At 37.4% G+C, this 14968-nt stretch overlaps 1 protein-coding gene across 22 annotated transcripts in view; it reads right to left on the bottom strand.

Moving 5' to 3' along the window:
• Nucleotides 1-14968, bottom strand: part of NCOA2 (nuclear receptor coactivator 2) — a 321186-nt gene that overhangs the window by 38033 nt on the left and 268185 nt on the right. For all 22 annotated transcript variants that reach the window (XM_064267803.1, XM_064267802.1, XM_064267801.1 and 19 more), the window contains 2 exons: nucleotides 12845-12992; nucleotides 9854-11123 (listed from right to left, as the gene is read on the bottom strand). In XM_064267803.1, the coding sequence (XP_064123873.1) occupies nucleotides 9854-11123; nucleotides 12845-12992 (1418 nt within the window). The remainder of the gene's footprint in view (nucleotides 1-9853; nucleotides 11124-12844; nucleotides 12993-14968) is intronic.

Below are 14968 nucleotides of genomic sequence, written 5' to 3' on the forward strand. Positions count from 1 at the left end.
CTTTCTAAAAATTAAACTGACAAAGGGCAAGTAATTTAATCTCTTGGTTCTCAATTTCCTCATCTGTAAAAAGAGAAATGGCTGAATTGAAAGAAAGCTCTTTTCTAGCATTGCGACCCATTGGCAATTTATAAATTCCTCTTTATTTTATGCTAACCATTCAATTAATGAGTGAGTATATTCTCAATTAACTATGAGCAGATATGGCTTACAGTCCAAGTCTAGTTTTTGTGGTTAAAACTTCCTATGAAATAACAACAATAACAATTTGCATGACATCAGTATTTTAGCAAATGAACATTTCCTTTTAAGAATTTTTTTTTTTTTGGAAAGAGCTGGGATGGGGCAAGGCGGGGTGGGTGGGGTCGGGGGTTGGGAAACAAAGTAAGCTTGAAGCAACCATGAGCTAGCTAAGCATTGCTTTTTCATTCTGAGTGCTTTCTTTTCCTCTTATACTTTCAGTTTCAAATGACACTGGCTTTCTCAGTCACTCACCAGCTTAGGTGACAAAATGTAGGGAAGCAGGATAAAAACTGGTTGCTCCCAATCACACCACCTATTAACCTGATATCACAAAGCCATAAAAGTGTTTCTTATGGCTTTTTTACTTTTTTTATAATTTCATTTTTAATTACCACCATAAAGATAATAAGTATCACCACTATTTCATACTTAGTACTTTTCTTTCAGGAAGCTAAAATGATTTTATAGATATTCTTCTAAGTAGAACCTATCTATGGGCCAGGTCATTAAAATCAGACAGAGCCAACCACACAAGAAAATGACTAAGTCAAATGCTAGGATTACTTTCTAGTGAAGAAAGTGGTAAGAGTGATTCTTTTGATGTGTAGGTAGAAAAACATAAGTTAGGCAGCTTCTCCAAAGTCACTGGCATGAACTTTGAATCCTTGACCACAATATTTAAATAAAAGAACCCTTTCATTTACCCTGACAATTCCAAATGAAATTGTGTACTTCTGATACTAAATTACATTTAAAGCAAAATGGAATGGCCTACACTTTTATCCTATATACATATAATTCCTATCCCCCACGTGCAGGTTGGATCTGCAAAGATTTCTGTAATATACTGCAAATGTACTATCTGTATGGGATGTCCTTTTACTGAATATATTTCTCATGTTAGGAAGGACAGACTCAAGTGACATTTTACTTGAGTCTTTGCAGAAACAACTAGCTTAGCGATAACCTGGAGATCTATTTTCCAGGACTTTGTAATGAATTGTCAGAACAAATATAAGATTTTTTATCTGGTTAGTTTAGTCACCCTGAGCTTCTAATAAGAGAAGAGCATCAAATATGGGAGATTATCTAACTCAGGTAGGAGTTAGGTTCCAAAGTGAACATCCTAAAGTACAGACAGACAAAATGACCTTTTGAACTTCTCAGGAAGGCACCTCACTAGATATCTTCTCCAAGGGCAATCCAGCTAGTTTTTCCTCCAGAGTGGGAACAGTTACTATTTCTTTGGCTGAGTCCCAAATGAAGCAGTCCATACCGCACATGCACACAAAAAAACTTGCGGCTTCATAGTCATACTATTAGAGCCACCAGGGAACCAAATACCAGCAAATCCACGTCACACAGCCCATGCTCACCCAACCGGGGCATGTACTAATTGAGACGAACGGTGGGCAAAACTGCTCACACTATTTAAAAAACCATTTAATAACCACTTCTTCATTTTTTTCCGAATGCATATAGTTGACTCTGTGTAAGCTAAATGTACCTGTACATAATCTACCTTTATCATGTTTTACTGAATAAATGGATGCTTTCAGTATAAACGTTTATTTTCCTCCAAGGGCAGTGCCTGGAAGGTAATATGCCCTCAGTAAACACAATGAATTCCTTTAACCACCTTAACCTATAATTAATTTTTTCCCACGTTGAACTAAATTTCTCATAAGCATTCCTACAACTTCCATTAATTTCTCAGAAATAATGTTTCATTACAGTGTGTGCTAAATATCCTTATTATTTCATCATGAAATAGCTCCAAAGATCAGAAAGAAGCTCTACTAAGCTGAAGCTTATCTCTGCCTGTGAAACAAAGTTTCCCGCCTACAACGCTGCCTTGTCTACTGTGTTTTTAAGGAGTGGCCCTCCAAGCTCAGTACATGTGTGGGGGTGAGGGAGACGGGCTGTAATAAGTTTCGTCTTGAGAAAGCTTTGCAGATTGTCTTCGATGAGAAACAACTAAAATGAACAGGTTCATATAAAAAAATAATAAAAATACAGTATTTTCCTCAATATATGCTCTTACATTTATAACATATCTCCCCCATCCCATATATGTGTAAAACAAAGTTTTTGTTTTTATTTTTTTAACATAGATGGACAATAGTCTAGGTGTAGACTCTACCTTTCCTTTTTTTTTTTGTGCAAATAAGATTATACTTTAAACCACCCTGGATGGATAGCAGAAGTTTTAAGGACTTCTAGTGACACTTTTTTTAGTGACATAATTTATGATCCTTCCTTTCTAATTTACTCCTGTGTTTAATGAGTCTGAGTTCAATATTTTATATATATATATACACACATACACACACATATATACACACACATGCACGGAATGTTAAAGTATATTTGGATGGTTTAATTATTCTTATTTAAGGAGGTAATTTAAAAAAAATCAATCCATTATTTCCTTTGGTTTACTTTTATTTTTGAAAAGCATGTATTAAAACTTTAGAAGGAAAAAAAAAAAAGAACATGTGACAACCAGGATGAAAATACTAGTACTGATACATTGTGAAAAATATAATCAATGTCACTGAATAATTTGTGTGTAGAAATGGTTAAATGGGAACCTAATTTGTTGTATAAACTCTCACCAAAAACACAATAAAATATTATTAAAAAAAAGAAAGAACAGACACAGACACACAAATGGAAGAATGCCATGTGACGACTGAGGCAGAGATTGGAATTACGCTGCCACAAACCAGGGAATGCTTAGGGCTACCAGAAACTGTCATCATTGTTTGTTAAATGACGTTGAGTCAATTCAATTTGATTCAATTTAATTCCAACTCATAGTGATCCTATAAGACAGAGTAGAACTGCCCCATAGGGTTTCCAAGGAGCGGCTGGTGGATCTGAACTGTCAACCTTTTGGTCAACAGCCAAGCTCTTAACCACTGCACCACCAGGGCTCCCCAGAAGCTCTAGGAGGCAAGGAAAGGATCTTTGCCTAATAACTTCAGAGAAGGCAAAGACCTGCTAAACCCCTAATTTTGAACTTCTGGCTTTCAGAACTGTGGCAGAATAAATTTTTGTTGTTTTTCAAAAATTCATTTTCAAATTTTGATCTCAGCCATTTTAAGAGTAGACCTAATTCAACTGTGAGTCAGTCTAGCTCTGACAAGTAACAAACATTTATTTGTCATAAGAAAGCCATGAAGAATCTTCTTGATGCAACTATCAAAAACAAGTGGTTCTACAGAGACCAACAGCTATGGACACTAAGTGAATTCATTAAGCTTACCACCTGACAAATCCAATATGAAATTTTCCCTACTAGAGATAGTGTTGATATGCCTGTGTTTATTCCTCATCAATTTTCAAAGTACATATTTAACAATCTAATTGTTGTAAGTTTACTTTAAATGTTCTTCAGGAGGTAAAATTCAGAATGTCTACAGCCCTTGGGTTGCTCAGCAATAAAATTTTATGACTATAGCATTTTCTTCTGTATTCAAAATTAAGTTCTAGAAGGGATGGATTTGGTTACATCAAGTTTCTGACCTTCAAACATTTCCTCTCCCCAAAATTTTTAAGCTTTAATTCTCACCAAAAGTTCTTCCAGTCCCTATTCACTTTGTTAGGCACAACTCCTCTGCAAGACAAAAAGATTAATAATGTCTTCCTTTAAAATGCTTTGCCAAGATACTTCAAAATTTTGCTTAGGCATCTATTTGAATGCTCAAATTAGCCACATCGATTTGAATAGTTAAACTATTTCGGCTAGAAAATGTGTCACATTATTTGCAAAAGTTCTACAAAATGGAAATTGAACTTGATTTCTTCAATTTTTCATTATTTTTTTTTTTTGCTACTTATATGAATTTTTCATGTGTCAAGTCAACTTATTCTCTGAAGGAAATATAAAGAGCACATGAATATTAACAACGTAAGCATTATAAGAAATTACAAAACAGTTTTCCAAATTTTTTAAGTGAAAGTGTAATTTACCACATTTGCCTAAAATAAAATTGTTAAAAAATGGTAATACAATTCTACCACATTTGGAGGGAAAATGCCAAGATAGCTATTGGTTTAAAATATGGTTTGCCTTTCCAATGGAGTCAAATAACAAGAAATTCTCTTCAGACTATTGCCTCACCCTCATCATAAGTGTCCCTGAAGCATTAGAAAGAACAGAAGAGTATCATTTGGTAACGTGTCAACCATGCTCCATTGTGCAAATATATAACTTAAAAGTCAGTAAACATATTAGAAATATTTTCTGTTGCTGTTTCCTGTTGGTGATGAAATCCTGTAGAAACAAACACTGTTTAAATACTCTACCCAGTAAAGCATGCCGCCTGAGGTATCACAGTGCCATCGAAGTACTTCCTGTCTCTAATAAGTTGGCAATAGGTTAAACTCGCACTAAGTTAATGGCTATTCTCTGAATCGAAATAGCAAGTCTATTAACTGTGCAGTTCAGGCCCGCTTAACAGTTTGTTTTATCTTACTATACAAACAATTTATTGTACTCCCTTGAAATGAAAGAAAAGTCTTCAATAAATGGGTGTAGCACTTAACATGGGATATAAGTAATCTGTATTTGGGAATAGTGAAGGAGACCAGGAGGTGAAAGAATCACTGTTTTTTTTTTTTCTTTTTTTTTTATTAAAGTAAGCCATTCTAACTTTGATCTAAATTTAGGTAATGCACACTTCCTGTGGTAACTTTTCAAGTTGCAACGTTTTTGATGTTAAAGTGCTCTGAAGCAATGTTTTTGGTGGAGTTTTAAATGGAAGTGGAGGGAGGGTGAGACCAAGGACTGGGTTTCATTATGAAAAATATACTGTACGTGTGTGCGTTTGTCTATACACTGCTTTTTGATCCACCCAGCATAACAGATTTGTGCCGATTACATTCCGGGCTTTATGTTTCCCAAATGAGACAATTCTGATGCGGCAAATGTTTCTCCTAAACAACAATTAGAAACTACAAGTGACTCAAGCACTTTTTTTTTTTAAGTTATCTTCTCTTGTCAGTGTCTTGCCTGAAGTTAGTGCAATACAGGGCTAAATATAGAACTGCCGAACAGTGTCCCCCTTCCTTGACCTTCTAACCCCTAGGGCCACAGGCCTGGGACAGAAGTTAATTTTGTCTACGAAGGAAGCGGCCACTTTCGACACTAAGCTAAGGTGTACCTGATGGGTCACCATTCTGCCCTCTAGTGTGTGCGGAAACCTGAGTGACAGTATCTGTGCCTGCCATTTTGACCTGCCACTAACTCTACTAATTCTAGTGAACCTTAGGAGATTAAAACATTTATACTTGTCAATATGGTTTTATACTTCATTTTAACCTAAGACACTGGGATTAATTTTCTGCTGAGACCCTGACTCCCCCGCACCTAATGATCTTACAGCATTACAGAATAGCTGATACACAGAGCCCAGCATGAACATCTAAATTTAAGAATTAATCACCAAAGATCTTTATATAATTTGGCTCTGTTTTCCTTGCGAAGGGCACAAAGGTTTGAAAAATTATAGCTGCCTTTTAGGAATGGTAGCAGCTGTCAAGACACCAAAGTAAAAGATATAAAGGAGCTAAGTGCTTAGAACCATGGAAGGGGACCAGCTCTAAGAGCATGTGTGGTCTCAGCTTTCCTGATTATTGCTTTCGATCCTAGACCTGCCTCTGGGTTAGCCTCTGCTGACTCGGCAGACTTCAGAGTTACAGCAAAGGGGTGCCCTCTCTTCTCTCCCTACCCACACCTGGTCCCCGAGGACAGTGACACATAAAATATCTACTTGGAAAACAAATTTCAACAACAAATTAAAGAAAATTTTAAGTAGGAAGGCCTATACAGCTTCTTTACTTCTTAGCCAGTCATGGCTTGAGGAAAGATTTTGAAGTACAGGGCACGGATTAATGGCCAAGAGGCAGAGGTGATGGTGCAGGTGAAGTCTTGAATCATTAATACCAGCCAGTCAATTGATCCCCCCAGGAAATGCCTGATGTCAAGCATTATGGCAGTAATAACTCATTAAAAAAAAAAAAAAATAGATAAGAATATTAAACCCAGAAATAAATACAACCATCTATGAGCACCTGAAGGAGCCCTGGTGGCACAGTGGTTAAAGTGCTCAGCTGCTAACCAAAAGATCTGCTGTTCAAAACTACCAGCTGCTCCACGAGAGAAAGATGTGGCAGCCTGCTTCCTTATTAAAGATTTACAGCCTTGGAAACCCTATAGGGCAGTTCTACCCTGTCCTATAGAGTCAACCTAAGTTGGAATCAACTTGATGGCAACGGGTTTGGTTTAGCTGATTTTTGATAAGGGGTTAAAGTCCATTCAATGGGGAAAAAGTAATCTCTTTAGCAAGTGGTGCTGCCAAAGCTAGATATTTATTTGCAGAAAAACAAAACAGGACCTAACACCATATGCAAAAACTAACTAAAAATGGATCAAAGACCTAAATGTTAAAGTGAAAACCATGAAGTTCCTGGAAGATAATGCAGGGACAATATTATGGGACCTAGTTTGCTTCAGTAATAGATTACCAAACACAAGTATAAATGCATGAGCAACAGAAGACAAGTTAGATAACTAGGACCTACTAAAAATTAAATATTTATGCTCATCAAAAAACTTTATCAAAAGAGTAAAAAGAGAACTTATAGATGGGAAAAAATCTTTGGGAACAATATATCTGATAAGGGTCTAATCTCTAAAATGTATATAAAAAACTTCAACTCAACAACAAAAAGAAAAACAACCTAATTAAAAAATGGGCAAAGTACATGAACAAACACTTCACCAAAGAGAACATTCAAGCAGCCAACAAACACATGAAAAGATGCTTGCAATCACTAGCCATTAAAAAAAAAAGAGATGAAAATCAAAACTATAACAAGATACCATCCCACCCCTGCAAAAATGGCACTGATCAAAAAAACAGAAAACCACAAATGCTGGTGAGGTTGCGGGGAGATATGAACCCTGCTCCACTCTTGGCGGGGTTGTAAATCGGTTCAACCACTGTGGAAAATGGTTGGTGTTTCCTCAAAAAGCTAGAAATAGAAATTTCTATTGATTTTATGATCAGGCGTGGGGTAGAAGTAAATGATCATATGATCCAGCAATCCCACTCCTAGGTATACATACCCTAGAAAACTAAAACTACGGACACGAACAGATATGTGCACACCCATGTTCACTGCAGCATTATTCCCAATAGCAAAAAGACAGAAACAACCTAACTAACCATCAACAGATAAATGGATAAACTGTGGTACATACACAAAATGGAACAGCATTCAGGCATAAAGAATAGTGACACGTTCTCAAAATATACTAAAACATGGATCAATCTGGGGGACATTATGCTGATTGCAATAAGTCAATCACAAAAGGACAAACACTGTAAGATCTCACTGTTATAAAAAGATAAGAACAGATATACATACAGAAAACATTCTTTGGAAGGAGAGGGAGGGAAAGTCACTTTCTAGATAGTAGACACTTGTTAGTTTTGGTGATGAATAAGGCAATACCATATAAGGGTGAAGTCAGCACGACTTGACCAAGGTAAAAAATGACACTAAGAAGTACACAATAATGGACGATTTTGGTAAAAGCCTACAACATATACAATTTTGCAACAACAGTAATAACAACAACAACAAAAAAAAATGTGTGTGGTTAATAGATACAGATGTATGCTTATGTATGTACAGTTAAGCACACATGAATATGCAGGTACACACGCAGAGGTGTTTCTGTAGGCAAGTGTATCTACGTATTTGTGTGTGTTGCATATATACTCATACATGGGGGCTACAGTTATAAATACTTTCCGGACATAACCAAAAACGTTGCAGGATCGGGTTAGTGGTTTTGAAGACTTAGGACCATACTCTTGGGGGGCAACTTGGTCATCTGGCATCACACGGCTCATAAAGATAATGTTCTACATCCTAGTTTGGTGAGTAGTGTATGGGGTCTTAAAAATTTGCAAGCAGCCATCTAAGACAGAACTATTGGTCTCTATGCATCTGGAGCAAAAGAGAAAGAAGGAAACCAAAGATTCAAAGAAGAAACGAGTGTACAGAACTAACAGTCTATATGAATCACAGCCTCATCTACCTTGAGACCAGAAGAACTAGATGGTATCTGGCCACCACTACCAACTGTTCTGACCAGAAATACAGTAGATGATGGTCCCACACAGAATAGGAGAAAAACGTGGAATAAAACTCAAACTCCTGAAAAAGATCAGGCTTACTGGACTGCTAAGAGACTAGGGGAAGCCCTGAGACTATTGCCCTGGGATACCCTTTAAACTTGGAACTCAAACTACTCCCAGGGGTCACCTATCAGTCAAAAGACAGAGTGGCTTCTCATAAAATAAAAATCACCCGTGAGTATTTTGCTCCTCTTAACAATCATCTAAATGAGACCTAATGGTCAACATTTACCCTGGAGCAAAGATGAGATGGTAAGGAGGGACAAGGAAGCCAGATTAATGGACAGAGAACAGCCAGAAGGGAAATAATGAGCATTCTGACACATTATGAAAAGTGTTACCAATGTCAGTGAATAACATGTACAGAAATTGTTAATGAGAGCCTAAATTTGCTATGTAAATTTTCTCCAAAATCACAGTTAGGAAAAAAAAAATTTAAATGGCTTTCTGTTTTTCCTGTGATGTCATTATCTCATTCGAGTACTGTAAAGAATGATTTTTGAACATCATTTTGGCTCTTCTGGATTTTTTTTTTGAAATTAATTTTTTAGACCAAATTAACAAATAATATAACTTATTACTCTGGTTTTGAACTTCACACACAATGGCTCAGATATATTAACATCAAGCCAAACTTTACCTCTCCTTTCCTACTATGCATTTCCTCTTAAATATTTTTTATATTTAAATTCTTCTGCATTCAGAGTTACAGCTGAGGATAAAGAAAGGCAGAATGATCGTCATTAGTTCTGAGAAATCAGTTAAACGTTGATCTTAAAAAGAGAGAAAAGTAAACAAATAACTCATTCTGACAAAGCTCATTTTCAAGGAAGTGACTAGCTCGTATTTGAGGCATCCTCTGTATCAGTGGTCAGCAAACTATAGTCTGAGGGCCAGATCTAGCCCACCATTTGCTTTGGTGGGGCCCGTGAACTAAGAATGGGTTTCACTTATTTTTATGGTTAAAAAAAACAAAATCGAAAGAATATTTTGTGACACATGAAAATTATATAAAATTCAAGTTTCAGTGTCCATACGTAAAGTTTTATGGGAACACATTTACACTTGCTTGTTTACATAGTGTCTGTGACTGCTTTGGCACTATGAGGGTAGAAGTGAACACTTGTGGCAGGGACCAGAGGCCTGCAGAGCCATATTAAACATTACCATTTGGCTCTTTACAGAAAAAGTCTGCCAACCTCTGTTTTATACCAGTGTCACTATTCACTAAGAACACGTAGTTTCATTGAGAATTAACTGTCTTAAGGTAAGCAAGACAAAAAAGAAGGCTTATTTTTATCTAATCACCTGGGGCCTCAAAAGGCCCCTGTGGAGAAAATCTTTGATGAATGTGGATTAGTACTCTTGGGAGAACATATTACAAAACTTACCTGGTCACTAGGCTCAAAGGTCATCTCCTCTTTCTCAGTTTTCATAGCTATTAATTTTGTGTTACCGGCAGGGTCTGTCTTACTGTCCAGTCGCTCAAGTTTGGGGGTTATTTCTGGTAAACCAATATCTTTAGTATCATCTTTATCTAGCAAATAGCGAAGTAGTGCATTCTCTTTCTTTTTGGGGCTCACTGGCTCCTGTTTAATAGTCACTTCTGAACCCGGAGCTGTGCTGCTGGACTCCTGGCTCAACTCTTTGCCTGTGGCTTCTGCGATTAACTTAGTCAAGTCCACAGGGGAACTGCTGTCCTGCAAGAGTCTGTGCAAAATTTTATGCTTCTCCTTGAGCGATGTCCCATGTGTTGACCCAGAACCAGGCAAGCTACTTGTGGAGTCCTTGTTTGTGTCCGACAAAGAGCTGGGTAATGGTGAAGGCTCCATCTGATCCGACTTGGTGGTCAGCAGCTGCAGGAGCTTGGTCTGTCCTTTGCTGTCGTGCAGTCGGTTCTGTCCGTCAGGCCTCTCACTGTTCCCAGGCTGGGGCATGTTGGAATCATTTGTTTCCTTCTGCTCCCCAGGATGGCAGCTGCTCTCTGTTTGTCCAGTTGTACCTTCAGATGGCTCCCCATAAAGTCCAAAACAGTCTTTGGAGTCTAAGCTTCCCATCTTGCTGAGCGGGGGAGGATTCATATTAACTGGGGAGTTTTGCAAATTGCCCATTTTTAGGTCCGGTGAAGCCAACGATGACCCTAATGAGACCCCGTGCCCCTCACTGAGGGCCTGAAGTGCATTGAGGGAACTGTTGGTGTAACTATGGCTATTTCCTGTGCTGCTGCAAACTCCCACAGGGGAATGCAAGCTTCCTGCAGGGGAAAACTGACTGGGTGGGATTCGAGGGCTTCCAGCCACTCCAGGGCTCATGCGATGCCTTGGTGAGAGCATGGAGTTGGGCTGTCCTGGGTTCATACCAGGGCTGCTTTGTGAGGGACTGTTCATTTTGAGTGCATAGTTACTACCCTGAGGAGTGGTTGCTTGCATGCTTGACACATGGTTCATTCCCCCAGAACCACCAAACCTGCCCATGGGCATGCCCATCTGTTCCTTTGGGCCATTTATGGGAAAATTTATATTGCTACTGAGGGTCATGTCCTGACCTGGGTTCCCACTGCACATGGCCTGATGGGCAGGGCTGCTAGAGCTAATTGGATTCAATGGCTTCCCCATAGCTTGTCCAGTCAGATCCGGATTCATTACACACACATTCTGCTCTCTGTGTAAGAGGAAAAAAAAAAAAAAAAAATTAGTTAAAAGGAAAAATAAAAAGTTGTCAGTAATTTTTAAAAAACAAGGTGGCTTCTTTCTCTAAAAGAATAGACTACATTTAAAGGAAAGATAATACTTTGATGAAGCCATCTGCAATTATGGACAAGACTGAACATGTACAGTTTTGGGCCAAAAGGCATGTTTTTCAGCCAACTCATTACGATGTCTGAGGTTTTAGAGAGGAGCTGTGTTTAAATCTGACTACTACTACGTTGAAATTGCATTTACTAGATAAGACATTAGGGGGGTTACAATTACATGACATATCTTTCTCATTAAACAGTTTATTACCATGAATAACTGAGAGCTTGCACCACCTTAAAGAGATGACCCAAACAAGTATCGCTGTATTTAATTACTTGCCAGATTCTGATCCCTAACAATAGACACATCTGTAAGTCTGGAGTGTTCTGATATGTACCACGTGGCTCATGATGAAAAGCAAACTTAGGGAGAAAAACATACCCCTAACTATCAGAAACTCTGCAAATTCTAGAGCCAAAAAGTTACTAAAACTGCTCAGCGTTACAGTGCCTCGTCAAACAGATTTCCACTTACTTCTCCCCGCCACTCTGCAAGTCAGGGCATGAGCCTCCAAGACAGACAACTTGGCTGGGAGGCAAGTGCAGAGTGACTTTTGTGTGTGATTTTACTCCCTTACTCCTAGACAGCTCCCATCCATCTCCTTACTAATGACTAAAAGCAGGTTTTCTAAGCTAGATGACTTTCCAAGTCCTAGGAGCTCTAATTTACAGCCTTGGCCGTCACTTGTGAGTTACCAAATGTGTTCACAAACCCAAACAAAATCGATTTCACAAATTGTCAAACATTAGCTTCAAGTTAGGTGGGTGAAATTTGGCACATCTGTAATCACTTTCAAATTGTTTCAGTTTGAGGTCAGATTTATTAGCAGCTGGCAAACAGAGCTGCCAGTTTTTTTTTTTAATTCCCAAATAAAAAAGTAAATAATTGGGGAAGGTAATAAAATGGAATTCTTTAACCAGAGCAACTTTATATATCTTCTGATAGTACCTCATAAAGTTCTATATAGCACATACACAAATATTTATATTAACTTGAAATTTAATCACCTTCCCAGATTTGTGCTCTAAAACAATATAGTTTATGACATTTACTTTAAAAAATCAACACTCAATATTCTTTACTTTCATTTTTGATGGAAATGTTTATTACCCTTCCATTTAAAGTAGAATATCAAGAAGTTAATTTAAACCTGAAAACAAAAATCTAAAATATTCCTTCTAAGTACATAAATTTGAAAGTGTTAGAACAGACATGACACTACTGGCTTCAGTGTTCCTGCCCTGCATGTAGCCCCACTGTGCACTGATTCGTTTCCCTTCTCCAGTGTAACTGCCAGTCATGGAAGTGCAAAGCTAATCCTGGCCTTGTGCGCTTCCGGCTGCATTGTAAAAATCACGAATACTGAGGCTAAAATTCAGAGGACAGCCCTACTTGGCCAGTTATTAGGAGTTGTCTTTTAGCCAACAGTTAATGGCAATTTAACTTTATATTTACATTTTACATTACTGGGGAAGATCAACAGAAATATCTAACAAGCCTGGAAAGCTCTAGGATGATTTATTGCTGTTGTAACATTTCCTCCTAACTTGGGAAGGGAAAATGAGTTCTTAGAACTAGGATTACCTGTGAAGCATATGTAAAGATATTACAAGCTGAGGTTCGTTAGTAGTCTGAGAACGGATGAGTTTGCTCTTCGTTTGGGCAGCAACAAGAGTGCCGTCGGACAAGGAAAAACGATAGATTTGACTGAATGCCAGTCCTTGTCTTAGCACTGCAGGCAAGCAAGTAAACAGAATGCATGTTTAGAAAAAAAAAAAATGAGGGGGGAGGGCAGAGACATAATAACACTAGTAAACTTCATCAAGCGTAGTATTTTCCTACCAATATGTTAAAGAGTTGTAAGTAACACTTCATGCTATTAAAACATTACAGAATTTTAAAAGCACATTTACTTTTCATTATACCAACTAATTCAATATACTGTTTTTCATGAGGTCTGGACACTCAAACGCTGTTCTTTTCCAAATTTTCAGTACCACACCAAATTAGAGTATAAACTGTTTATTAGCTCAAAACAAGCTTTTCAATGATTTGTTTAAAATGTTAGAAACAATACAATGCATAAACATGACACCTTTAGAGTGTACAATTTGTCTTTAATTTCCCCTTAAACTAATACAAATATTACAATAAAATATATGACACTAAATGTGATATTTTCCAAATATTCATCTAGAAGTTACCTATGTTTAATCCATCATTTCACATTACTTTCTACCAATTCTGTTTCTCATTGTATAAGAGGTATTATTTCTGTGGTTAGGACAAGAGGAAGTAAAAGATAAACAATCAGAATAATCTTTTCAGAGGAAAAAAAAAAAAAAAGCACTAAACAGAAAACAGGAACAGTAACAGTATGAATTACTCTCAGTGACATGTAACTCGTTTATTTTAATTTCTGAATAACTTCTGGATAAAGCGTCAGGTGCTGACACTTTCAAGACAAATAATACCAGAAAATATAACACAAATCAACTAGGCTAATACGTCTCTCAAAATGATTTTAAGAATTACCTTTTAAAACAACTTAAAAAAAAACTGTCTTACACTGTACATAAAAAAGAACATTTCAATTCAGAAAAAAAGTGGCCATAATTCAGCTTCCTCTTGCACTGTCTTAGGCCTCCCTGGATGGGCAAACAGTTAAGTGCTCAGCTGTTAATCAAAATGTTGGTGGTTCAAACCCACCTAGAGGCACCTGGGAAGAAAGGCCTGCTGATCTACTTCCCAGAGGTCACACCCATGAAAACTCTATACAGTGAAGTTCTACTCTGTAACACATGGGGTCGCCGTGAGTGGGAATCAACTTGACAGTAACTGGCTTTTTCATACTGTTTTAAGAAGATTGTCATGTTTCTACCACATAATCCTCAGCACCAATTTTGTGGGTTGAGTAGCTAGCCTTAAAGCAACCAAGCACATTCGCGATGCCCCAAAATTGCTGCAAGTGTGTGCGTGTGGTGGTGGTGGTTGGGGCGCGGAGGCTATTGTACATAATACATATTCTCATTTCTCAGCAAAATTTCATTTTGGGAAATTTGTCTATGAAATCCCCTCTGCTGCTTGAGTATTTAGCTGTTACTTCCTGCTATCAATTGTTATATGAAGTTACTTGAAAGTAGCAGTATCAGAAATGAATTACCACACATATATATGTATCTTGCTTTACATAATAAATATGTTACTAAAAGTGATATAAACAGAATTTTTATAACAGGACTCATATTTCCAAAGGCATAAGCATAATTTTAGAATTTTATCTGGCCTTGGCTATGATCCCTGAAGATTTTTCGTTTCCATTTTGTCTGCATCAAACATCTCTACTAAGTAGATATCTGTAAGCATGCACTTGAATGCATTTAGGAAGCTCTCCTTTTAAACAAAGCCTTCCAGCAGATTATTTTTCAATGGAAATGATCATCCCCTTCTTACCTATTTCATAAGTTTGGTTGTCTACTTGGTGTTTTCTGTCACTGGGTCCTATCTGTTTAAACTTAGCACGGTGCCTGGTACTTCTATATATACTCTTTTGTAAGTAAATCAGGAAAATTTTTAGAATTAGAGGGCCACAGAATTAAATGCAGGGCACTGTACTAGGGACCCACAGACAGTGAACACACTTGCTCACGTTGATTTCTTATTTTTTGTTGTTATTCTTTTTATTTTAAATCAGATGTAGTGAAATGG

Source organism: Loxodonta africana, chromosome 14, assembly GCF_030014295.1.
Source record: "Loxodonta africana isolate mLoxAfr1 chromosome 14, mLoxAfr1.hap2, whole genome shotgun sequence".
NCBI lineage: Eukaryota > Metazoa > Chordata > Mammalia > Proboscidea > Elephantidae > Loxodonta > Loxodonta africana.